The 24,453-nt window shown below is 39.8% G+C and overlaps 2 protein-coding genes across 4 annotated transcripts in view; both read left to right on the forward strand.

Annotated features, from left to right (window-relative positions):
- Positions 1-22,843, forward strand: part of shrprbck1r (sharpin and rbck1 related) — a 31,452-nt gene extending 8,609 nt beyond the window's left edge. Inside the window, exons 2-14 of the mRNA XM_034108716.2 lie at positions 6-180; positions 3,721-3,798; positions 4,029-4,170; positions 4,632-4,722; positions 5,831-6,170; positions 8,637-8,737; positions 10,343-10,513; positions 12,840-13,000; positions 16,659-16,770; positions 17,585-17,764; positions 18,267-18,365; positions 20,909-21,052; positions 21,398-22,843. Of these exons, the coding sequence (XP_033964607.1) occupies positions 6-180; positions 3,721-3,798; positions 4,029-4,170; positions 4,632-4,722; positions 5,831-6,170; positions 8,637-8,737; positions 10,343-10,513; positions 12,840-13,000; positions 16,659-16,770; positions 17,585-17,764; positions 18,267-18,365; positions 20,909-21,052; positions 21,398-21,478 (1,875 nt within the window). The 3' untranslated portion in view covers positions 21,479-22,843. The remainder of the gene's footprint in view (positions 1-5; positions 181-3,720; positions 3,799-4,028; positions 4,171-4,631; positions 4,723-5,830; positions 6,171-8,636; positions 8,738-10,342; positions 10,514-12,839; positions 13,001-16,658; positions 16,771-17,584; positions 17,765-18,266; positions 18,366-20,908; positions 21,053-21,397) is intronic.
- Positions 22,844-23,796: 953 nt separating this feature from the next.
- The window catches only part of oplah (5-oxoprolinase, ATP-hydrolysing), a 30,588-nt gene continuing 29,931 nt past the window's right edge, over positions 23,797-24,453 (forward strand). For 2 of the 3 annotated variants that reach the window (XM_034108926.1, XM_034108928.1), the window contains exon 1: positions 23,797-23,960. The gene's annotated coding sequence lies outside the window, so the exon portion shown is untranslated. Of the gene's footprint in view, positions 23,974-24,453 lie in introns of all 3 variants that reach the window. The other variant, XM_034108927.1, reaches the window with a different exon arrangement.

Consider the following 24,453-nt stretch of genomic DNA (forward strand, 5'->3'; position numbering starts at 1 on the left):
CCCAGACCATCACAGAGTTTGATCTGAGGAGCGTGAACTATGAGGTGAAGTCACCAAAGTGCCACGAGCTGAGTCTGGCGGCGCCTCCTCACGACCGCATCAGCTTCAACTTCCGCTGCGAGGTGGAGGCGCAGGAGTGGGCCACGGTGGTGCTGTCATCACTGAGGGAGACGCAGAGAGGTCAGTGTCCTTCCTGCCAAATTCTGCTCCTTAGATCACAACCCAGAGATGGCAAAAGTACACACATCCTTTACTCAAGCAGAAGTACAGATACTCGTATATTTAAAAATACTCTGGTACAAGTAGAAGTACTCACTAAACTTCTTGACTCAAGTCAAAGTAAAGAGGCTTTGAAAGGTACTTAAGTAAAAAGTACCCATAGCTAGCAGCTGTTTTAAAGAGTACCTGACCTCCCTTTATATCAATAGAACATAGAACAAAGGCAACATGACAACGTTTCCATTGGTGGAAGTAGAAAGTACAGGTATTTGAGTTCAACATGTAAGAAGTAGAAAGTACAGGTATTTGAGTTCAACATGTAAGAAGTAGAAAGTACAGGTATTTGAGTTCAACATGTGAGAAGTAGAAAGTACAGGTATTTGAGTTCAACATGTAAGAAGCAGAAAGTACAGGTATTTGAGTTCAACATGTAAGAAGTAGAAAGTACAGGTATTTGAGTTCAACATGTAAGAAGTAGAAAGTACAGGTATTTGAGTTCAACATGTAAGAAGTAGAAAGTACAGGTATTTGAGTTCAACATGTGAGAAGTAGAAAGTACAGGTATTTGAGTTCAACATGTAAGAAGTAGAAAGTACAGGTATTTGTGTTCAACATGTAAGAAGTAGAAAGTACAGGTATTTGAGTTCAACATGTAAGAAGTAGAAAGTACAGGTATTCGTGTTCAACATGTAAGAAGTAGAAAGTACAGGTATTTGTGTTCAACATGTAAGAAGTAGAAAGTACAGGTATTTGAGTTCAACATGTAAGAAGTAGAAAGTACAGGTATTTGAGTTCAACATGTAAGAAGTAGAAAGTACAGGTATTTGAGTTCAACATGTAAGAAGTAGAAAGTACAGGTATTTGTGTTCAACATGTAAGAAGTAGAAAGTACAGGTATTTGAGTTCAACATGTAAGAAGTAGAAAGTACAGGTATTTGAGTTCAACATGTGAGAAGTAGAAAGTACAGGTATTTGTGTTCAACATGTAAGAAGTAGAAAGTACAGGTATTTGTGTTCAACATGTAAGAAGTAGAAAGTACAGGTATTTGTGTTCAACATGTAAGAAGTAGAAAGTACAGGTATTTGGGTTCAACATGTGAGAAGTAGAAAGTACAGGTATTTGAGTTCAACATGTGAGAAGTAGAAAGTACAGGTATTTGGGTTCAACATGTGAGAAGTAGAAAGTACAGGTATTTGAGTTCAACATGTAAGAAGTAGAAAGTACAGGTATTTGGGTTCAACATGTAAGAAGTAGAAAGTACAGGTATTTGAGTTCAACATGTAAGAAGTAGAAAGTACAGGTATTTGAGTTCAACATGTGAGAAGTAGAAAGTACAGGTATTTGTGTTCAACATGTGAGAAGTAGAAAGTACAGGTATTTGAGTTCAACATGTGAGAAGTAGAAAGTACCGGTATTTGGGTTCAACATGTGAGAAGTAGAAAGTACAGGTATTTGGGTTCAACATGTAAGAAGTAGAAAGTACAGGTATTTGAGTTCAACATGTAAGAAGTAGAAAGTACAGGTATTTGAGTTCAACATGTGAGAAGTAGAAAGTACAGGTATTTGAGTTCAACATGTAAGAAGTAGAAAGTACAGGTATTTGAGTTCAACATGTAAGAAGTAGAAAGTACAGGTATTTGTGTTCAACATGTGAGAAGTAGAAAGTACAGGTATTTGTGTTCAACATGTAAGAAGTAGAAAGTACAGGTATTTGGGTTCAACATGTAAGAAGTAGAAAGTACAGGTATTTGTGTTCAACATATAAGAAGTAGAAAGTACAGGTATTTGTGTTCAACATGTAAGAAGTAAAAAGTACAGGTATTTGGGTTCAACATGTGAGAAGTAGAAAGTACAGGTATTTGTGTTCAACATGTAAGAAGTAGAAAGTACAGGTATTTGGGTTTAACATGTAAGAAGTCAAAGTAAAAAGTCGTCAGAAAAATAAGTAGTGGAGTAAAGTACTGATTCCAGAGAAATGTACTTAAAGGTCCCATGTCATGCTTTTCTGGTTATTACCCGTCCCCTTGTGTCAGGAAGGTGTTTCTGCATGTGACCGGTCTGCAGTCACAAACCCTCAAAGTGCACCCTGTAGCGAGTAAAACTCTAACACAGAAAAGACCTGTCTGTGCTGCCCCAGAACGCCTCGTTGGACATTTCTCTTTTTCTTCCTGGGTACAGTGACGTGCCCATACCCAAATGGACCAATCCGTGGAGCCGTTACATTTGGACCAATTCGCGGACATCCTCACACACACACACACACACACACACACACACACACACACACACACACACACACACACACACACACACACACACACACACACACACACACACACACACACACACTCAATCTTTTCTCAGCTGCAGCTGTTGTCTGTGATTCGGAGTAATGCTGTTGCCCTTTAGCTAAATACTTCATGCTAATTCGGCGTGATGAATCCAGCTGGTTATATCATTATTTATTTGAACAAAAGAGCTTTTCTCTACAGTCCATCTCAACCACTGTAAACAAGCTCCATATTGTGGTTTCACGGGGAATATCAATTAGTTGCTCTGTGCTGAATCACAAACACGCCCCTTGTTTACTCAATTACATTCATGGCAAAGTAAAAAAAGAAAGGTGTAAGAAAGTTAATGGAATGATAAACCTGAGCCACGGATAAATATTAAATTCATTATCCGTGGCTGCATCACAAACTCATGCCCATACATTACATTAACTTGGCATTTAAATAACCTTAATAAATAACATCAGACATAAATATTTACCGTGTTATTGACTATGTTGCTGACTGTTCTAATAAAATATGTTAAAAACCTTTACTGTGTAGATCAGGGGTGTCAAACTCAAGGCCCGGGGGCCAAATCCGGCCCGCGACTTCATTTCATGCGGCCCCACAAGAGCTTGCAAAGAATATAATATGTTTATGATACAGTTAGATGACGATTTACAGAAGCACGTTGCCCGTAAACTACATGTCCCAGAATGCACCACAAATTAGACTTTTTTTCTAAGAATTTGACTTTTTTTTTTTAAATGTCACTTCTGTTTTTTGATTATTATTTTTTTCAGCTTTTCTTTTTAAATCATTTGGTGACATTCTCACTGAAGAGAATTGCAATTATTTGCCCTAGGCTTCTGATTTCAGACGTAGTTAATCATGAAGTTACGACCCTATCAGATAATAATCCAATGCAGAGGCAATAATGTAAAATAAATAATACATTATTTTATATTTATATATAAGTTACAACCGGCCCTTTGAGTGCAGCCATAATGCTGATGTGGCCCGCGATTAAATTGAGTTTGACACCCCTGATGAAGAGTCTGGTTAATAAGTGCCTTTTTCATATTTATGTAAGAAAACGATGTAATCTTTGTTACAAATTGACAGCAGAAGAGATGTTTCTGTAGAATCTGAATCAGTTGATTAGTGCGTCTTTTTGATGTGTCTTTTATCCATTTGTTTATCTAAATCTCTTCTTCTCATTGGCAGTCGCCCCTCAACACTACAGTCCACCGCGCCCCCCCGATGCGCTCCAACTTGAAAAAACAACAGCCTTGCAACGAACAGGTGTGAACTCTTAATTAATATAAAGTATTATCTGATTGATTTCTTTTAGATGTAACTAATTCCCTGATTCCCTCACTCCTTTCATTCATTCATTGAATCAGCCCTCTAGTGGCTGTTTGGAGGTATGGGAACATCCTCTGCACACTGTGTTCACCTGTGGGGTTGTGTGTGCTTCGTTCTGCATGCGTGTGTGTGCGTGCGTGTGTGTGTGTGTGTGTATCCATCTGTAGAGGACACCTGCCTAGAGCTGACTCGAGCCATAGAGGCAGGCGACATGCAGTCTGCGTCGCTCTGCGCTGCGACGCTCGCCCGACAACACGCCGCACTGAAGATCCAGCCGACCCCCCGAGACGCTGAGGACAATGAAGTCAAGTAGGTTAATGGATAATAATGTTATTATCACATGACACCAACACAACCGAACATTCCCCAACATTAGACTTATGGCAGATTGCAAGATAATGCTGAAAATAAATCATAACAAATCAAAAGTGTGCCGTTAGCAGAACGTTAGATTTGACAAAATACAATAAAAGCACATCCACGAACAGCTTACTCCACATAGATGAACCTTATTCAACACGTCCTCACCTCAGTTGAGTCGTTTCACTTTAACCTTCCATAGCTCAATGTCATATTTAAAGATGTTATATCCTGAGATGTGTATATCTCAGTTTTGTTTATCTTCTACTCTTTTTCATTTTCAAATCTCGTGCACTGCCTTGTTTTAACCGGCTGCTGTGACGAAAAACATTGCCCGAATTGGGATCGATAAATTATCTTTATCTTTAGGAAGAGTTTGTCTAACTGTGTGCGTCTCTTTTATCCGACAGCTTGGTCGTTGCCGTTGAGGATTCTTCTTCGTCGTGTTGCGTCACCGTGAAGGTTTTCCCACACATGACGACGGCTGCACTGAAACAGCAGGTTAGTCTGAGAGATGCTTCTGTTCTTTATTAGTCCATCCATCCATCCATCCATCCATCTTCTGGGGCGGTGGTGGCGAAGTCGATAGGGACTCGGGACTCGGCTTGGCAACTGGTCACCAGTTCAAGTCCCGGCGAGACCAAGTGCTACCGAGGTGTCCCTGAGCAAGGCACCGTTCCCCACACTGCTCCCCGGGCGCCGTTCAAAATGGCAGCACACTGCTCCTAACACTAGGATGGGTCAAATGCAGAGAAATAATTTCCCCACGAGGGATTAATAAAAGTCCATCCATCCATCCCTCTTCTCCCGCTTATCCGTGGTCGGGTCTCGGGTAGCAGTTCCAGCAGAGAGCCCCAAACGTTCCTCTCCCCTCATCAACCAGCTCTGACTGGGGGGTCCCAAGGCGCTCCCAGGCCAGCGAAGAGATATAATCCCTCCACCTGGTCCTAGGTCTACCCCTCGGTCTCTTCCCAGCTGGACGAGCCTGGAACACCTTATTAGTGTCCTGAAATAATCATGTCCAGTTGATTTGATTTATTTAGTAATGGCGTCTTATTCCCTTTGAGCATGTGACGGCGTGGTCTGTCAGAAGCCGTCACAATTAGACTTTTTATCCACTTTAAGACACATTTTTCACCGTTTCGATCTTGGTCGTTTTTAGCTCGATATTGTGACCTAGGAAGGATGTTAGTCATTGGATGATGGGATCTTAAGCTATCTTGCCTGCAGCCAAACAGCTCGACATAACACTGCTTCATTCCCTGTTTGTGTTAAATCACAAGACTGTTGGTTTTGGAGAGGAAGTTATCCGTGGATAATTCTGCTCGGGTTAAAAACTTCCTGAACAAATCCTAGCTAGAGGATGCCAACTGCAATCCACACAATGAAGCAGTCATCACATACAGAGCATCAGCTAGTTCCTGAGCAATGTCCTTCACATGCTGATATCCAAGAGAGGGAGTCACACAGTCACAAGATGGAGGAACAGAAAGCAGTATTAAATGTTTAATGAGAAACCACGGCATAACATGACATATTGAGCTTTCACAGAATCACAAATTAATTAAAAACAGGCTCAAATGTCTTCCCCGCTGTTCTTCCTCCCCAGATGTTCCTGGAGTACGGCTTCCACCCTCGGGTGCAGCGCTGGGTGATCGGTCAGTGTCTGTGCAGCGACCAGCGCTCCCTGGCCTCGTACGGGGTCCGTCAGAACGACGACTCGGCCTTCCTGTTCCTCCTGTCCGCCCGACACGCTCGCCTCTCCCTCCAGGCCCTGCAGCAGGACCAGGAGAGTGCTCTGCTCCTCACCCCTCCCTCTCTGCCTCTCCTCAGCCCCCCCTCTCTGCCTCCCCCCACCCACCCGCTGAACGCTACCTCTGCTAACGGCCCCTCCTCTCTGGACCGGAGGCCGTACACCACCCTGCCTGCGAAGCTCCACAGCAGCACGGGTGAGGGAGGGCGTTTGTGAGGGTTATCAGATTAGATTTTGTAATAAGAGATAAGAGATAAGATAGTGCTTTATTGATCCTAACCAGAGGTGATTTGTTATATAGAGTTATTGCAGTAGGCAGGAATGTTTTCCTGTATCTGCATTTCCTGTATATTACTTCTAAATGTCAAGAGCCGCGTTCACACTGCGGTACTTTTCCCACAAAGGTTCATGCGAACTTAGTTCATGATCGCGTTCACACCAAAAAGAGCCGGTACTAAAAGTAGTTCATGCGAACCTTTTTACCCCCTCGAAAGTCCCTGCTAGAGAGCAGGGACTTTCGAGCGGCTCTTTTGTGGAGATGGGTCTGTCTGCAGACCGCAACAAGGAGGCGTTTCCTATAGGGGCGTTTCCTATAGGGGCGTTTCCTATAGGGGCGTTTCCTAACTTTTTTTATCCAGCTGCTTTTATAAATCCTCGCAGAAGAAGTCATTGTTCTAGTGATGGGAATTCCGGCTCTTCTTGCTGAGCCGGATCATTTGGCTCACCAAGAAGAGCCGGCTCTTTCGGCTCCCAAAGGGCTCTTCAGTTTACCACATATTATACCTTCTAATTAAATCAAATGTAGCGCTGTTTTGACTAATTATTTATATGTGTACACATATATCACTTAAATTATTCAAGACATCCTTTGTACTAAAGTATTCAAAAGTAAAAATTACATGTTTAATATAAATTATTTGCTGTGGCCAATTGTTTTCATTGCATTTACAGACCTGTGTAACTCTCTGATACCACCCAATGAATGCATTGACTTGCTTGTAGAACCACGCTACACAAAACAGATGGCAACACCTATAAAAACTATTTAAAAAAGGGGCTACTGTATCAACCTATATAAAGTATATACATATAGTTTTTCTCCCTGCAGGAGAGGGGAGCGTGCTTTGAGATCAACTGCTAGGCTGCAGCGGGGAGAAGAGGGGGACAAAAAGTAGGAAGAGAAGTAATGGGTCAGAAACCCTCCTTTTTACGCAGCGGTCCAGACATAGACATCATAGCTACGGCGACATATATTCAGTTGCCAGTTACTTTTGGCATTAGGGCAGGGATATCTTTCAAGGTTTGACATAATGAATTGTGCTACTTTTAAAGCAAGCAACGATGTTTTCAAATCTGTAATCAAAAAGCTCCTCAAAAACACTATAGAAGCAGTTCCTGCCGTTGTTACGTTAGTTCAAACAGTAACAACGGACTACTTTTCTTAGCGGATGCATGTCAATTTAAATCAATACAAAAAACTATTTTTTAAATCAATAAAATCTTTTTCTAAATCCATAAAAGCATTTCAATTATTATTGGGAGTCATGTCGTTACTTTGTTGAGAATGTGTAATAAGCGGGATAATGTCCACATTGCACATCGCATAATGTGCCTTCATGCCGATCTAGATCCCTCCGCCAAAACAAAACAAAAAACGTCTCGTTCGCGGGCGAGAGCCGGCTCCCGTCGTTCACTATAGGAAACGCCTCCTTGCTGCGGTCTGCAGACAGACTCTATTGCTTTTGTGAGAAAAGAGCTATATTCCTGATTGGCTGGGCGGATTGCAAACCACGCCCCGTAAAACTCCCAAAAAGTTTTGTGAAGCCGCCATTTTATTATCCTCGCATTAGCATTATTAGCATTAGCATTAGCCCAGCGCAGAAACGCAGAGAGACTAACTTATGGCAACACAAAATAAAACATGGGAGCGGTGGAGATGAGGAGGTGTCGGCGTTCTGGCGATTTACTCGGAAGGCTTCAGTAGAAGCTGCTGGGAGTCCCAGCAGCTTCTACTGAAGCCTTCCCCAACTCCGGGGACTTCCGGCCGGGGACTTTGGGCGGCAGTATACGCCGTGAAGTGGTTTGCGGTCTGCCAGTAAACCCAAAGCAGAAGAAGAAGAAGTGACGTCAGCGGCTTCATTTGCCTAATCCTCCCTCAGGGACTTTCTCCGGTGTGAACGCGAACTGTACTTAGTTCATGCGAACTAAAGAGTTCGCATGAACTAAGTTCGCATGAACCTTTGTGGGAAAAGTACCGCAGTGTGAACGCGGCTAAGGGCCCACATGATACAGCTCTTAGTTCAGTGTTTAGTTTACTATAATACGCTTTGAATCATTAACTATTTTAGCAGTAGGTAGAAAAAGGGACCTGAAGCGCTTCATAATATACTGTAAGAAAAATCTGAAACACAGTTGAATAAAGAACTTTACATTGAAAACGACAGGGTTTAAATGTAATGCAACGACCCATATGCTTCTCTAGCATGGCCTTATAGCACGGCCTAATCTGTGGTATAAAAAGAAAAGTGCAATTCTGCTAAAACTGAATGTAAAGAGATCACTGCTCTGCTAGGTGTCGGCTCAAGCCCTACACCACTAAAGTATAACCATGCACACATATGAACATTCCTGGTTGCTGATTGGATGCTTTGCTCTGTCTCAGGTGGGTCCGAGAGAGGGAACATCCGTGAGATCAGAGATCTAGCCAACATGGAGATGCCTCAACTCAACAGAGCTCTGACGCCCAACACGGCCTCCACACAGGTACGAGAGCCGTCATGCTTTAATAACAACAGCACCTTATTATTTACACACTTTTAGACATGCTCAATGTTTGATCAAATATGTCATTTAAAGTAGGTAGCTACGTTTCTCACATGTTCTTTCTCTTAAGAGCAGGGAGAGCATATCTACGCCCTGATGGCAACAGATGAAATTACCGTACTTTTCGGACTATAAACCGCGACTTTTTCCCCCATTTTTTGTGTACAGCTAACGGCCACTAGGGAGCCTCCTAAATCTATGGATTGTAAAGGTAAAATTAACCACCTTTAACCAGGGGCGGACTGGCCATCGGGAATACCGGGAGTTGCCTAAATCCTACCGGCCCACATTTGTAAGTGTTCCGGCCCAGCCCAGTGGGGTGTGGCCAGGGTTGGGTTGTAACGGAATACATGTAACGGCGTTACGTAATCAGAATACAAAAATCTGTATTCAGCTCGTGTTACATTTGAAAAAACGAGTAATCTGATTACAGTTACTTTCGTAAACCTGAAGTGAATACATTTTGGATTACTTATTGGAATTATTGGTGGAAAGATTTCCTCACAACATGTAATATTCATTACTAAAGGTACAGCCTTGTCTGGTTTCTTGCTCAAGGGCACCACGGCAGGGCAGGAGGTGAACTGGGACCTCTCCAAGTAGAAGTCCACACTCCAAATAGGTTTGGTCGGGGACTTGAACCGGCGACCCTACGGCTCACAGTCCAAGCCCCTACTGACTGCCATAGATTTAGTCCCTAATTTTGCTCTCAAAATGGACCAGATTGATGCATTTAACTTCGACATTTAAAAAAGAGGGTCCATCACCTGCCCACACCCCCTGTTAAATTGTCTCACCCACATTGAGGATGCTTCGTACGTCGCCCATGTTTTATTCCATTTGTCAAGTCAGGCAAATTGGGTCCAAATGTTATTGCATCAATGATCTGTTAACATTAAAATCACTAAATATATGCCGTAACTATTTTTGCTCTAGGCAACTCAAGGGCTCAGGTAATGTGATGACTATATGAATAATTGTCCAAAATAACATTAAAGGCATAGGGTTTTTTGTTAAGTAACATACTTTCGTCGCTGGCCGGCCGATACATGCCGCGCATTAAGTGGGCCTGTCTGTCAATTAATCCCCGGGCCACTTTTTCCCCCCAGTCCGCCCCTGCCTTTAACTCTATGGGCTCTATGACCGGTCCGCGGTCCAGCTGGAGGCCGGAAAGACAGGTAGCGCGCCAAAGTGAAAGTGGAACGGAGAGACAGAACGAGAGCAAGACAGACGGACAATTTAGCTGCTGCGGCTTCTATGCAGGTGCGCTTTATAGTCCGAAAAGTACGGTAATCTCCAGGTCATGTTCTTGCACATGAATTTCATCTGTTGCCAAATTCTTGATTATTTATTTGCTTCTTTATTGTGATGCTATGAACTATCTATCTTGTAAATTGGAATGCTCCACATCCAGGCTCCTGGGTGTATCTGTGTGCTTTCTTTCCGCGTCTTCCTGCCTGTCAGTGTACATGACACAAGCTGCTCATAACCAATTGCCCCCTGCAGGATTAATAGAGTTGTTGGTTGGTTGGTCCCACCCCTCAGGGTTGGGCGTGTCCGTCCTGCACCTACATCAACAAACCCACGCGTCCGGGCTGCGAGATCTGCAGCACCAACCGCCCTGAGAGATACGTGGTTCCGGGGGGGTACCGGCCCGACGACCTGGAGCTCAGACGCATCCAGCAGGAGAAGGAGGCGGTCAGACAGTACCAGCAGGTAGAAGCTCACTAACACCTGAACACTCAGTCGGACACACACAGTACACAGCTTCATCCACCCATATGAGCTGAGAGTAAAACCTTGGTTTGATGGCGGCATTCAGTCTGAACCCGGTATTTGTGCAGTGTCAGATAAAAAAACGACACTTATAGAAAATAGATGTTATTTCCAAAATGCACAACATCTATTAAAATATCTGTATTTACTGTATGATAACATATACCTCCACCTATTTCATTTATTGATCAATTGGTGGGGATGTCAAAGTGTTGTAAATCTCAAATGGCCCACATTCAACTTAAGAGTGGAAATAAAAGAGCCATGTGCTTTTAATTCAAGCACATAGATATAGAAATAGACGTTGGCATGAGGATTTCTTATGTGGTCGAATAGTAAATGTCTGATTAGTCAAAAGAGACGATGGTTCAGTCTATGAATGAGACGAATTTAAACATATAATATATTTAGACGTATTGTATCTGAAATGCAGCAATCTAACGGCACCAAAAAGTACATTTATAAAAATGTATTTACATAAATTGTAGTTTAGCTCTTACACTGAATTATCTTAGTTGCAATTTTAGAATGAAGGAATAACACGGGTACAGCCCTTAAAGCAACTCAGGGCTCCACGTTGGACCAAATGCTAAGCAGGGGGAAAGTCTGAAATTGATTCAAGTTCAAATTTGCCGGCCCCTCAGTTTTACTCTCTTCTGTCTCTGTTTTTTTAAAGGAGAAAGGGAGAAGAGAGGTGCTGAGGAGTGCTGAGGCTCAAAACAACTCACTCCTGGACCAGGACTACTGACCACACACACACACACACACACACACACACACACACACACACACACACACACACACACACACACACACACACACACACACACACGTTTAGATATGTCTCATTGACAGCCTGAACCATCGTCTCAGCAGAATATACTATTAGAAAGCACATGACCCTTTATTGCCACTCTGAAGTTGAATGTGGGTCATTTGAGATTTACAAGACTTTTATATATCCCTATCGACCTAATACCGGTCGAATAGGAGGTGGTATATGTTATCCTACATACAACAAATCAAATATTGCAATTTTAGAGTTTTAAAAAGCCTGGGAAAGATGGATTTATTTGTATCATAATGAAATAAATCACTTAGTCTGACTCTCTTGTGAAACCCTGGGTGAAGCCCTCGTATATCTGGTCATTGGTACCGCCTGCTGGACATATAAAGGGGCGATAAAGGTTGTGAAAGACTTGTACTTATATTAAGCTGGATAACCATGATCAGCATCAGGTGTTTTTTTAATGCATTTTAATAAGAGTCTGCCACTAAATTGAATGTATCCGCCTGATTGCTATTTTTGCACTGTATATTGTGAATCACATTGAAATAAAATGTTTATACACAATGTTTGCGTCTTACTATCAGGGTTCTTACGGTCATTAGAAACCTGGAAAAGTCATGGAAATTCAAAATGCTAATTCCAGGCGCTGGAAAAGTTATGGAAATGTAACTAATGTTGCATCAAATATAATTAATATTTTATCTAATCGCCGAAATAGTAATAATGATAATAAATGCTGTATAGTAATGAAACGTAAAATGGCATTTAACTGATGAGGTATTTTGCTGGTGAGAGATTTTAGTTGCTTTAGTAGAAGCTAGTAAGCCTACTATTGGATTTGTTTTAGATAGGCACGACATGTATCAGACCTTATTTTCCTGTTCCATGTTAAAATAAACCATTTTCAGTGGTACCGCTGAGAAAGACTAATTGTTTTGGTCATGGAAAATTAGGTAACGGTCATGGAGAAGTCATTGAAAATCATTGGTGAAAAAGTGTATGAACCCTGTACTATACTTCTTACACATTAGAACAATCTCCCTCGTCCCCGGCTCGAGCTTCAGCCTCAGGATCCGTGTGTCTGTGATCCTCTCCAGAAGGGAAGGAGTCATCACATACAGAGCATCAGCTAGTTCCTGAGCAGTGTCCTTCACATGCTGATATCCAAGAGAGGGAGTCACACAGTCACAAGATGGAGGAGTAGAAAGCAGTATTCAATGTTTACTTCAGATTAGCTCCACGTCAGAAATGAGCATGCTTGATGTCTCTCTCCATAGAGGCTGAGTCATCATGTTCATCACATAGCTATCATCTGCCTCAAGCAGTCCTGATGCTCTTCCAGGTCATCACACATCCTGTCATGTTCACAGCTACAGTTGGGATACCTTTGTTATCACGCTACTCTCATGTTGGAAGAGTACGTTCAATATTTTCCCAGCATACATTCAGTGCATTGCCATGTTTATTTAACCCCAGGCCCGGGAAGCGGAGCGCAGAGAGAACTTCGCCCGGCTGGTGCTGCTGGACGGACAGGAGCTGCTGCCGAACCCCGAGCCCGTGGACTGCAGGATCTGCTATGTGGACCTGGAGAGAGGGGAGGGGGTCCTGCTGAGGGAGTGTCTGCACTGCTTCTGCAGGTACTCAGAGAACATGTGTTATAACAGGTGGAAAGGCAGAGGTGGGAAGTAGTGGAGTACAAATACTTTGTTACTGTACTTAAGTAAATTTTTCTGGTATCAGTACTTTATTCCACTACTTATTTTTCTGACGACTTTTTACTTTGACTTCTTAGATGTTGAACACAAATACCTGTACTTTCTACTTCTTACATGTGGACACCAAAATTCATGTACTTTTACTTCTCAATGTGAAAACTGTACTTTCACTTCTTACATTTTGAACATCAAATACCTGTACTGTTCTACTTCTCACATGTGAACTCACAACTACCTGTAACTTTCTACTTCTCACATGTTGAACCTTCAAAAGACCTGTACTTTTCTACTTCTCATCATGTTGAACACAAATACCTGTACTTTCTACTTCTCACATGTTGAACACTCAACTACCTGTTACTTTCTACTTCTCACCTTTTGAACTCAAAATACCTGTACTATTCTACTTCTTACATGTTGAACTCAAATACCTGTACCTTCTACTTCTCACATGTTGAACATCAAATACCTGTACTTTCTACTTCTTACATGTTGAACTCACAATACCTGTACTCTCTACTGCGTCACATGTTGAACATCAACTACCTGTACTTTCTACTTCCTACATGTTGAACACAAATACCTGTACTTTCTACTTCTTACATGTTGAACTCAAATACCTGTACTTTCTACTTCTTACATGTTGAACACAAATACCTGTACTTTCTACTTCTTACATGTTGAACCTCAAATACCTGTACTTTCTACTTCTTACATGTTGAACACAAATACCTGTACTTTCTACTTCTTACATGTTGAACTCAAATACCTGTACTTTCTACTTCTCACATGTTGAACACAAATACCTGTACTTTCTACTTCTTACATGTTGAACTCAAATACCTGTACTTTCTACTTCTTACATGTTGAACACAAATACCTGTACTTTCTACTTCTTACATGTTGAACACAAATACCTGTACTTTCTACTTCTTACATGTTGAACTCAAATACCTGTACTTTCTACTTCTCACATGTTGAACCCAAATACCTGTACTTTCTACTTCTTACATGTTGAACTCAAATACCTGTACTTTCTACTTCTTACATGTTGAACACAAATACCTGTACTTTCTACTTCTCACATGTTGAACTCAAATACCTGTACTTTCTACTTCTCTCATGTTGAACACAAATACCTGTACTTTCTACTTCTCACATGTTGAACACAAATACCTGTACTTTCTACTTCTTACATTTTGAACTCAAATACCTGTACTTTCTACTTCTTACATGTTGAACTCAAATACCTGTACTTTCTACTTCTCACATGTTGAACACAAATACCTGTACTTTCTACTTCTTACATGTTGAACTCAAATACCTGTACTTTCTACTTCTTACATGTTGAACACAATACCTGTACTTTCTACTTCTTACATGTTGAACACAAATACCTGTACTTTCTACTTCTTACATGTTGAACTCAAATACCTGTACTTTCTACTTCTTACATGTTGAACACAAATACCTGTACTTTCTACTTCTTACATGTTGAACTCAAATACCTGTACTTTCTACTTCTTACATGTTGAACACAAATACCTGTACTTTCTACTTCTTACATGTTGAACTCAAATACCTGTACTTTCTACTTCTCACATGTTGAACACAAATACCTGTACTTTCTACTTCTTACATTTTGAACTCAAATACCTGTACTTTCTACTTCTTACATGTTGAACACAAATACCTGTACTTTCTACTTCTTACATGTTGAACTCAAATACCTGTACTTTCTACTTCTTACATGTTGAACACAAATACCTGTACTTTCTACTTCTTACATGTTGAACACAAATACCTGTACTTTCTACTTCTTACATGTTGAACTCAAATACCTGTACTTTCTACTTCTCACATGTTGAACCCAAATACCTGTACTTTCTACTTCTTACATGTTGAACACAAATACCTGTACTTTCTACTTCTTACATGTTGAACTCAAATACCTGTACTTTCTACTTCTTACATGTTGAACACAAATACCTGTACTTTCTACTTCTTACATGTTGAACTCAAATACCTGTACTTTCTACTTCTTACATGTTGAACTCAAATACCTGTACTTTCTACTTCTTACATGTTGAACTCAAATACCTGTACTTTCTACTTCTTACATGTTGAACACAATATCTGTACTTTCTACTTCTTACATGTTGAACACAAATACCTGTACTTTCTACTTCTTACATGTTGAACTCAAATACCTGTACTTTCTACTTCTTACATGTTGAACACAAATACCTGTACTTTCTACTTCTTACATGTTGAACACAAATACCTGTACTTTCTACTTCTTACATGTTGAACTCAAATACCTGTACTTTCTACTTCTCACATGTTGAACCCAAATACCTGTACTTTCTACTTCTTACATGTTGAACACAAATACCTGTACTTTCTACTTCTTACATGTTGAACTCAAATACCTGTACTTTCTACTTCTTACATGTTGAACACAAATACCTGTACTTTCTACTTCTTACATGTTGAACTCAAATACCTGTACTTTCTACTTCTCACATGTTGAACCCAAATACCTGTACTTTCTACTTCTTACATGTTGAACACAATACCTGTACTTTCTACTTCTTACATGTTGAACTCAAATACCTGTACTTTCTACTTCTTACATGTTGAACACAAATACCTGTACTTTCTACTTCTTACATGTTGAACTCAAATACCTGTACTTTCTACTTCTTACATGTTGAACTCAAATACCTGTACTTTCTACTTCTTACATGTTGAACACAAATATCTGTACTTTCTACTTCTTACATGTTGAACACAAATACCTGTACTTTCTACTTCTTACATGTTGAACTCAAATACCTGTACTTTCTACTTCTTACATGTTGAACTCAAATACCTGTACTTTCTACTTCTTACATGTTGAACTCAAATACCTGTACTTTCTACTTCTCACATGTTGAACTCAAATACCTGTACTTTCTACTTCTTACATGTTGAACTCAAATACCTGTACTTTCTACTTCTTACATGTTGAACACAAATACCTGTACTTTCTACTTCTTACATGTTGAACTCAAATACCTGTACTTTCTACTTCTCACATGCTGAACCCAAATACCTGTACTTTCTACTTCTTACATGTTGAACACAAATACCTGTACTTTCTACTTCTTACATGTTGAACTCAAATACCTGTACTTTCTACTTCTTACATGTTGAACCCAAATACCTGTACTTTCTACTTCTTACATGTTGAACTCAAATACCTGTACTTTCTACTTCTTACATGTTGAACACAAATACCTGTACTTTCTACTTCTTACATGTTGAACTCAAATACCTGTACTTTCTACTTCTCACATGTTGAACTCAAATACCTGTACTTTCTACTTCTCACATGTTGAACTCAAATACCTGTACTTTCTACTTCTTACATGTTGAACTCAAATACCTGTACTTTCTACTTCTTACATGTTGAACACAAATACCTGTACTTTCTACTTCTTACATGTTGAACTCAAATACCTGTACTTTCTACTTCTTACATGTGTTTGGTGGCGTGATCATTATTTATTTATTATTATCCGATGTGTGTCTCCAGAGAGTGCCTGCGTTCAGTCATCATGCTGAGTGAGGAGCCGGAGGTGGCGTGTCCCTACAGAGACGACACGTACTCCTGTACCTGCTCCCTGCAGGAGAGGGAGATCAGAGCCGTGAGTCACACCAACACACGGTTTCATCGCCCACATATTTACAACTGGCCTTTTTCCCTGAAGTAGCTTCCTTCTGCGCAAAGAGAACAGAGCGGTGTTGAGTTAGTCCATCAGGGAAAGTAGCAGTAACATCAAGAATCTGGGTGTCCATTAGTCACTACAAGAAGAATGCACACCTCTTGATGCTGCTGCAGTTTTTATTGAGACACTATATTTGAGCATGCTGCAAACATGGCTACAGATTTTCCATCTTGTTTTCCATCAACTATCGGAGTTACGCCTGTTTTGTGTTGATTTCCAGTCAAGTTTTGAATATTTAAAGTGCTTTGTGCTGGAGCTACTGCTCTGTGTTCTGCCCAGACTTTGACCTCTCCTCGTGAGGAAAGACTTCAGCGGCTTCAGCTTATATGAAGCTACAGTTTCTCAACCTCCCCAGCTTCTAGATGTAAAAACATTAACTATAATCCAAACAGAAAAGCTGAAGGAATGTAACAGTTTAAATGCCTTTGTGCGCAGAACAAGATGTGTGGAAGAACAATGGGTCAATGGAGACCACAGAATCCTGAAATCCAGAATCCTGTTAGCAGTATTATTAGTATCAAATCAAAATGTATTATAGCCCCAAATCATAAGAAATGCCTCAAAGGGCTGTACGAAGCAAACAAAAGCAAAACAATTATAAAAGAATTATACATCAACATAAGTATTGCCATGTGATAAAAGCATGTGACTGAAGTGATGGTGAACGGAAACTAGGTGGTGGAAATTAGTATGAACTCGTCCTTCATAAGTTACATCCCTTCCTCGTCCTCAGTTGGTGCCGGCAGAGGAGTACGAGCGCTGGCTGCAGAGAGGACTGTCGGTGGCAGAGTCTCGGTGCGAGGGCAGCTACCACTGCGCCACCCCCGACTGCGCAGGCTGGTGTGTGTACGAGGACACGGTCAACGTCTTCCACTGCCCCGTCTGCACCAAGCACAACTGCCTCATCTGCAAGGTAGGACATATCAACAGTGTATACACACACATGACACAGCATTGGATCATTGGGGCAATGTTTAAGATGACTGCTTCAAAGTAGAACAACAGCTACACTTTGTTACATATATATATTGTTGAGTTTGATACTCACATTATTTCCAACCATTTTCAAACCCAGAGCAATCCGTAAATGTAATCAAGGTAAGATTGCGTTTTATTTTGTTAGTTGTGATGGTGTCATGTTTTGATTAGGAGACCCCTAGTGGTAGCCAATGGTATATTCTGTGTTGTGATGATAGAAATAGTAGAAAGATTGCACTGTGCTCTAACAAATTAGTCGGAGCTAATTGATAACAACAAGCGCTTTGAAGGAACTTATTGAGACTCGCATGTTTCTAATTGGACTGATCCCCTCAGGCGTACTGCTGTTTAGAGACAGAAATGTTTCTATTTGTATGCATTAAACTTCCACTGAGGTTATATTTAGCTCCGTGTTTCTATGTCCCGTCTCTCCTCAGTCTATCCACGAGGGAATGAACTGTAAGCAATACCAGGACGACCTCGCAGCGCGCGCTATAAATGACTCTGCAGCCAGGAGGACGACACACCTGCTGAAGGCAAGCTGCGTTCACTTGTGTTTATCTGTGAAGCGCTTTGAGTCATTGAAAAAGCGCTATAATAAATGTAAGGAATTATTATTATTAACTGTGAAGTGAAAGAAAACCCTCCTCTCAGCCGTCTATTTCACTGGTTTTAATGAATGCACTGGTGCAAAAACCAATCTGGGATAAAATCACGTTTCATGCGGATCAGCAGAGGTGGGAAGTAGAGGAGTACAAATACTTTGTTGCTGTACTTAAGTAAATGTTTCTGGTATCAGTACTTTACTCCACTACTTACTTTTCTGACGACTTTTACTTTCACTTCTCACATTTTGAACACAAATACCTGTACTTTCTACTTCTTTCATTTTGAACACAAATACCTGTACTTTCTACTTCTTACATGTTGAACACAAATACCTGTACTTTCTACTTCTCACATGTTGAACCCAAATACCTGTACTTTCTACTTCTCACATGTTGAACTCAAATACCTGTACTTTCTACTTCTTTCATTTTGAACACAAATACCTGTACTTTCTACTTCTTACATGTTGAACCCAAATACCTGTACTTTCTACTTCTTACATGTTGAACTCAAATACCTGTACTTTCTACTTCTTACATGTTGAACTCAAATACCTGTACTTTCTACTTCTCACATGTTGAACTCAAATACCTGTACTTTCTACTTCTCTCATGTTGAACTCAAATACCTGTACTTTCTACTTCTTACATGTTGAACTCAAATACCTGTACTTTCTACTTCTCACATGTTGAACTCAAATACCTGTACTTTCTACTTCTCACATGTTGAACTCAAATACCTGTACTTTCTACTTCTTACATGTTGAACTCAAATACCTGTACTTTCTACTTCTCTCATGTTGAACTCAAATACCTGTACTTTCTACTTCTTACATGTTGAACACAAATACCTGTACTTTCTACTTCTCACATGTTGAACCCAAATACCTGTACTTTCTACTTCTCACATGTTGAACTCAAATACCTGTACTTTCTACTTCTCACATGTTGAACTCAAATACCTGTACTTTCTACTTCTCACATGTTGAACTCAAATACCTGTACTTTCTACTTCTTTCATTTTGAACACAAATACCTGTACTTTCTACTTCTTACATGTTGAACACAAATACCTGTACTTTCTACTTCTCACATGTTGAACCCAAATACCTGTACTTTCTACTTCTCACATGTTGAACTCAAATACCTGTACTTTCTACTTCTTTCATTTTGAACACAAATACCTGTACTTTCTACTTCTTACATGTTGAACCCAAATACCTGTACTTTCTACTTCTTACATGTTGAACTCAAATACCTGTACTTTCTACTTCTTACATGTTGAACTCAAATACCTGTACTTTCTACTTCTCACATGTTGAACTCAAATACCTGTACTTTCTACTTCTCTCATGTTGAACTCAAATACCTGTACTTTCTACTTCTTACATGTTGAACTCAAATACCTGTACTTTCTACTTCTCACATGTTGAACTCAAATACCTGTACTTTCTACTTCTCACATGTTGAACTCAAATACCTGTACTTTCTACTTCTTACATGTTGAACTCAAATACCTGTACTTTCTACTTCTTACATGTTGAACTCAAATACCTGTACTTTCTACTTCTCACATGTTGAACTCAAATACCTGTACTTTCTACTTCTTACATGTTGAACACAAATACCTGTACTTTCTACTTCTTACATGTTGAACTCAAATACCTGTACTTTCTACTTCTTACATGTTGAACTCAAATACCTGTACTTTCTACTTCTCACATGTTGAACTCAAATACCTGTACTTTCTACTTCTCACATGTTGAACTCAAATACCTGTACTTTCTACTTCTCACATGTTGAACTCAAATACCTGTACTTTCTACTTCTCACATGTTGAACTCAAATACCTGTACTTTCTACTTCTCTCATGTTGAACTCAAATACCTGTACTTTCTACTTCTTACATGTTGAACTCAAATACCTGTACTTTCTACTTCTTACATGTTGAACTCAAATACCTGTACTTTCTACTTCTTACATGTTGAACTCAAATACCTGTACTTTCTACTTCTCTCATTTCCCAAACAGCTGGTTCCTTTAGTCTGAATGTGTGTTGGTGCGTGATCATTATTCTTTAGAGTCATTGCGTGCCTATTGGTTGGAACACGATCCGTGTATCCATCACTTCCTGGTCTTCTCTAAAGAAGAGGGACCAATGGAAACGTTGCCATGTTGCCGTTGTTCAGCATGGAAACATTCATTAGCTAACAATGACATTATTGTTCTATTGATATAAAGGGAGGTCAGGTACTCTTTAAAGCAGCTGCTAGTTATGGGTACTTTTTACTGAAGTACACTTCAAAGCCTCTTTACTTTCACTTGAGTAAAGAAGATTAGTCAGTACTTCTACTTGTACCAGAGTATTTTTAAACACGAGTATCTGTACTTCTACTTGAGTAAAGGATGTGTGTACTTTAGCCATCTCTGCATATCAGAAACTGTCACTCACACCTCTCTGTCTCAAACAGACCCTGGTGCAGTCAGGCGAGGCCATGCACTGTCCGCAGTGTGGCATCATCGTGCAGAAGAGGGATGGATGTGATTGGCTGCGCTGCACCGTCTGTCACTCTGAGATCTGCTGGGTGACCAGAGGGCCTCGCTGGGGGCCGGGGGTAAGAAACCCTTCCTTTCCTCATTGCATCTCTCTTTTGTAATAAGATACGATACGATACGATAATACTTTATTGTTCAGATCAAGTCTTAAATTTGACTTGCATCACAGCAGCTCCATGCGTAACATCAACAGACAAATATCAAGGCACAATACATGAAAAACAAACAACAGACATTTAACATAATGGCAGGATCACTGAGAGAAAACATGTTCAACTACCCTTTATGTAGAAACCCAAACACCCTGGAACAATGATCCAAATACAAATCTGCCAAAACTTGGTGGTTAAAAAGGGTTTTATTTGAAAGCTAAGTCACCTCTGATTCTGATCCTTTTCTTAAAGGGTCCTGGAGACACCAGCGGGGGATGCCGCTGCAACGTCGACAATCAGAAATGTCATCCCAAATGTCAGAACTGCCACTGAGAAACCTGAGAGGTCAGATTATAAAATGTACTGAGATATACACCTTTAAATAAAGCATTCTCGAAAATAGAGAAAAGAGGATTAAGCTTAAACGAAAAGTGTATTCAAGCAGGTTCCTCGTATTATAACTGGACACCATTTCTAACCACTTTTCAGTGCCACTAGAATAACTTATTTTTTTAATTAAGCCTTTTAAGTTATACGTTGATATATATATTTTAAAAAGATCACTTCTGACTTTGAAATGTTTGCACTGCAAGTGAAGCAATGTGTCCTTTTCTGTTTTGGAAGCAGTTGCCATGCATTACATTAAAGGGACGGTTTGGATTTAAGTGGCGTTGTCTGTTGGTGCTTCTCCATATTAACTTTAGTCGAGAAAAAGACTGATGTTGATTTTTCTTTTTTTGCAAGTTTATTTATATAGCACTTTTCAACACTAGGCAATTCAAAGTGCTTACAACAAATGAAAGACATTAAGCATTAAAAAGAAAAGCTAATAAAATAAACATTAAAATAAAAAATACATGGATAAAAGTTACAGTGCAGTTGGTTCATAATTTAGCAGGAGGTCAGAAATGTATTTTGGGCCTAAGCCATTCAGTAAAATATGTTTTTTTTCCAGCAGTTCATGACTTAGCTTCCTGTTTGTACTCCTGTCTGTTACCCAAACTGCATGCTGTCAGAAATACACTGACTGTGGATAAGTACTTCATAAGACCCACATAAAAACATCCAAACTAAACTGAAACTAAACTGTGGCCTTATTCTTGTGCACAAAAGCTGTTGCAGGTTAATTCTGAGGACGTTTTCTGACTAAATCTGTCTTGTGTCCTTGACGTGCAATTTTCTCCATAGAGGTATTCAAACAAAGTTAATAGAGTTATATATTGTTACATTGTTTGAGTCTGACTGCATGTGTCCTTTGTCACCAAAGAAGTTTGAAATGTGTTTGATTGTGAATGTTTGAGTGGAAGCAGGCTGTTTTGGTGCTGAGGTACTGAGTGTTATATGCTGATATTATTACTAAATAGAAGTTAATAGTCCGATTTATTGCAATACTTGAACACATTTCTGAGAAGGCACATTTATTCGTTTTGTCCGGACGCTTAATAGGTCGGCTGCATGTTAGCCAGCACACTTACAGCTTTATTAAACGTTTACAAGCTTTGTACCCATGGTAGTATTTTGAATACTTTCTGTTTCATCTTTGCATGTTGTTCTGATTGAATCCTCACCTCCACTACATTACTGCCCCTCACTGACGAGCCACGAGAAGTCTCCACTGTTACCTGTGTTCAAACATCAGCTCTGTGTCGCTGGTGTTCACTTGTGCCTTAATTATCAATAAATACACTTCAAAACTCACATGTCTTTGTTCTTTATTCACTCCAATAATAATACCTTTAATGAAACAAATTAGTTAAAGGATTGTTTTATCTATAAGTCCTAACCAAATCTGTGTACTACCTGTTTAAATAAATGTTGAAAATATTAAAGTTAAAAATAGAAAGGTATTTATTAACAATTGGACATACAGTAGTATGTCAAAATGCAAATGCTAACTTAATGATTGCATACTAATGTAAACTTTATTCAACTAAAACATACATCATTTTGAAAATTGTACTATTGTGTAATAATAATTTCCCATATGGGCTTCCAAATAATTTGACAGTTGGAAGTTTAGATATTTCTATTTTCTTCAAGCTATGATTTACTATCAACAGAACATTTTTGTTTGCTGTTTCTCCGTTTCTGAGAGCTTGCTTTAGTTTTATTTTAAATAATATATTCCTGTTTTTATATATTTTTTCTACAGACCCCGTAAATCTAGTTCTGGTGTTATTCTGGAAGACAATTTATTAGTAATAATTTAAGCATATGACATATTTTAACCCGTTCCCTTTTCCTAATTGTTTACCTCTAATTTGCTTCAACTTTTAGATTTATAATTTCTTGTAAATTTACTTTTTGAATTGTATTGATGTTCAGGTGACTAAAGTGGTGCAGTCAGTCTTGAATGATGGCATTATTTTGTGTTTTATCACGTTTTATATACTGGATTTTGTAATGTATTGTTTAATTGGAGAGGACCACTTTATACATTATCACTCACTATCACATCTGTACTTCCAGTAAACCACCAGCAGGTGTCAGTGTCGCTGTGTGGACACTTGGACAAGGTGCATGCGTGGTGTCAGATGTGATGGATTCAGAATAACATGGAGTATGATGAAACATTTTAATTTAGAGTTTAGCTTCATATTTTAGGACAGCATAAAAACAGGTCAATGGGTCCTCGTCACTGTCACCGGGGCCTCTCAGGGGGGCGGGGTTTAACCCTCAAGCAGCAGCAGCAGCAGCAGCAGCAGCAGCCTTGTGTTTCCTGTCCTTCAAACAACGTCAGTGCAGAGGGGAGGAACATTTGATAATTACCGGATTATCACAGATTACCACCGGACAGAGCAGCAGCGGCGGACCGGTGAGTGAACACGGTAAACAAACACCGACACTTTGTGCACACATTTAGCGTCGATTCTGAGTCCTGCAAGCAATCCTACTGCACAAAGACTGAAGGGTCTGCAGGCACAGCTGCAGACAGTCAAAAACTCATTTATATTGCATTATCCTCTATTAATAATAATAATAATAAATGATATTTATATAGCGCCTTTCAAGGGACGCAAGGTCTGTCTCTAATGTCTCTCTAACGATAACAGTCCAAACCAAACAGCTGCAGAATCAGTAGCGAGTTTATGGCTGTTTTATCTCACTTTATATGGGGGCAGTCTCATTGATATTCCTGCAGGGATCCTCTCTGTTTGGCTGTGACTGAATACTCCTTTAAAATTACATAATCTGCATTTGTAAAAGAAAATGCACTATATATATGTAATAGCATGGTTCAACTCACAAGTCAGACATGGTTTGTTAAAGGTCATGCAGAAAACTTGTAATTGTCACAAACGAGCTAA

The sequence above is a fragment of the Pseudochaenichthys georgianus genome, chromosome 20 (genome assembly GCF_902827115.2).
Source record: "Pseudochaenichthys georgianus chromosome 20, fPseGeo1.2, whole genome shotgun sequence".
NCBI lineage: Eukaryota > Metazoa > Chordata > Actinopteri > Perciformes > Channichthyidae > Pseudochaenichthys > Pseudochaenichthys georgianus.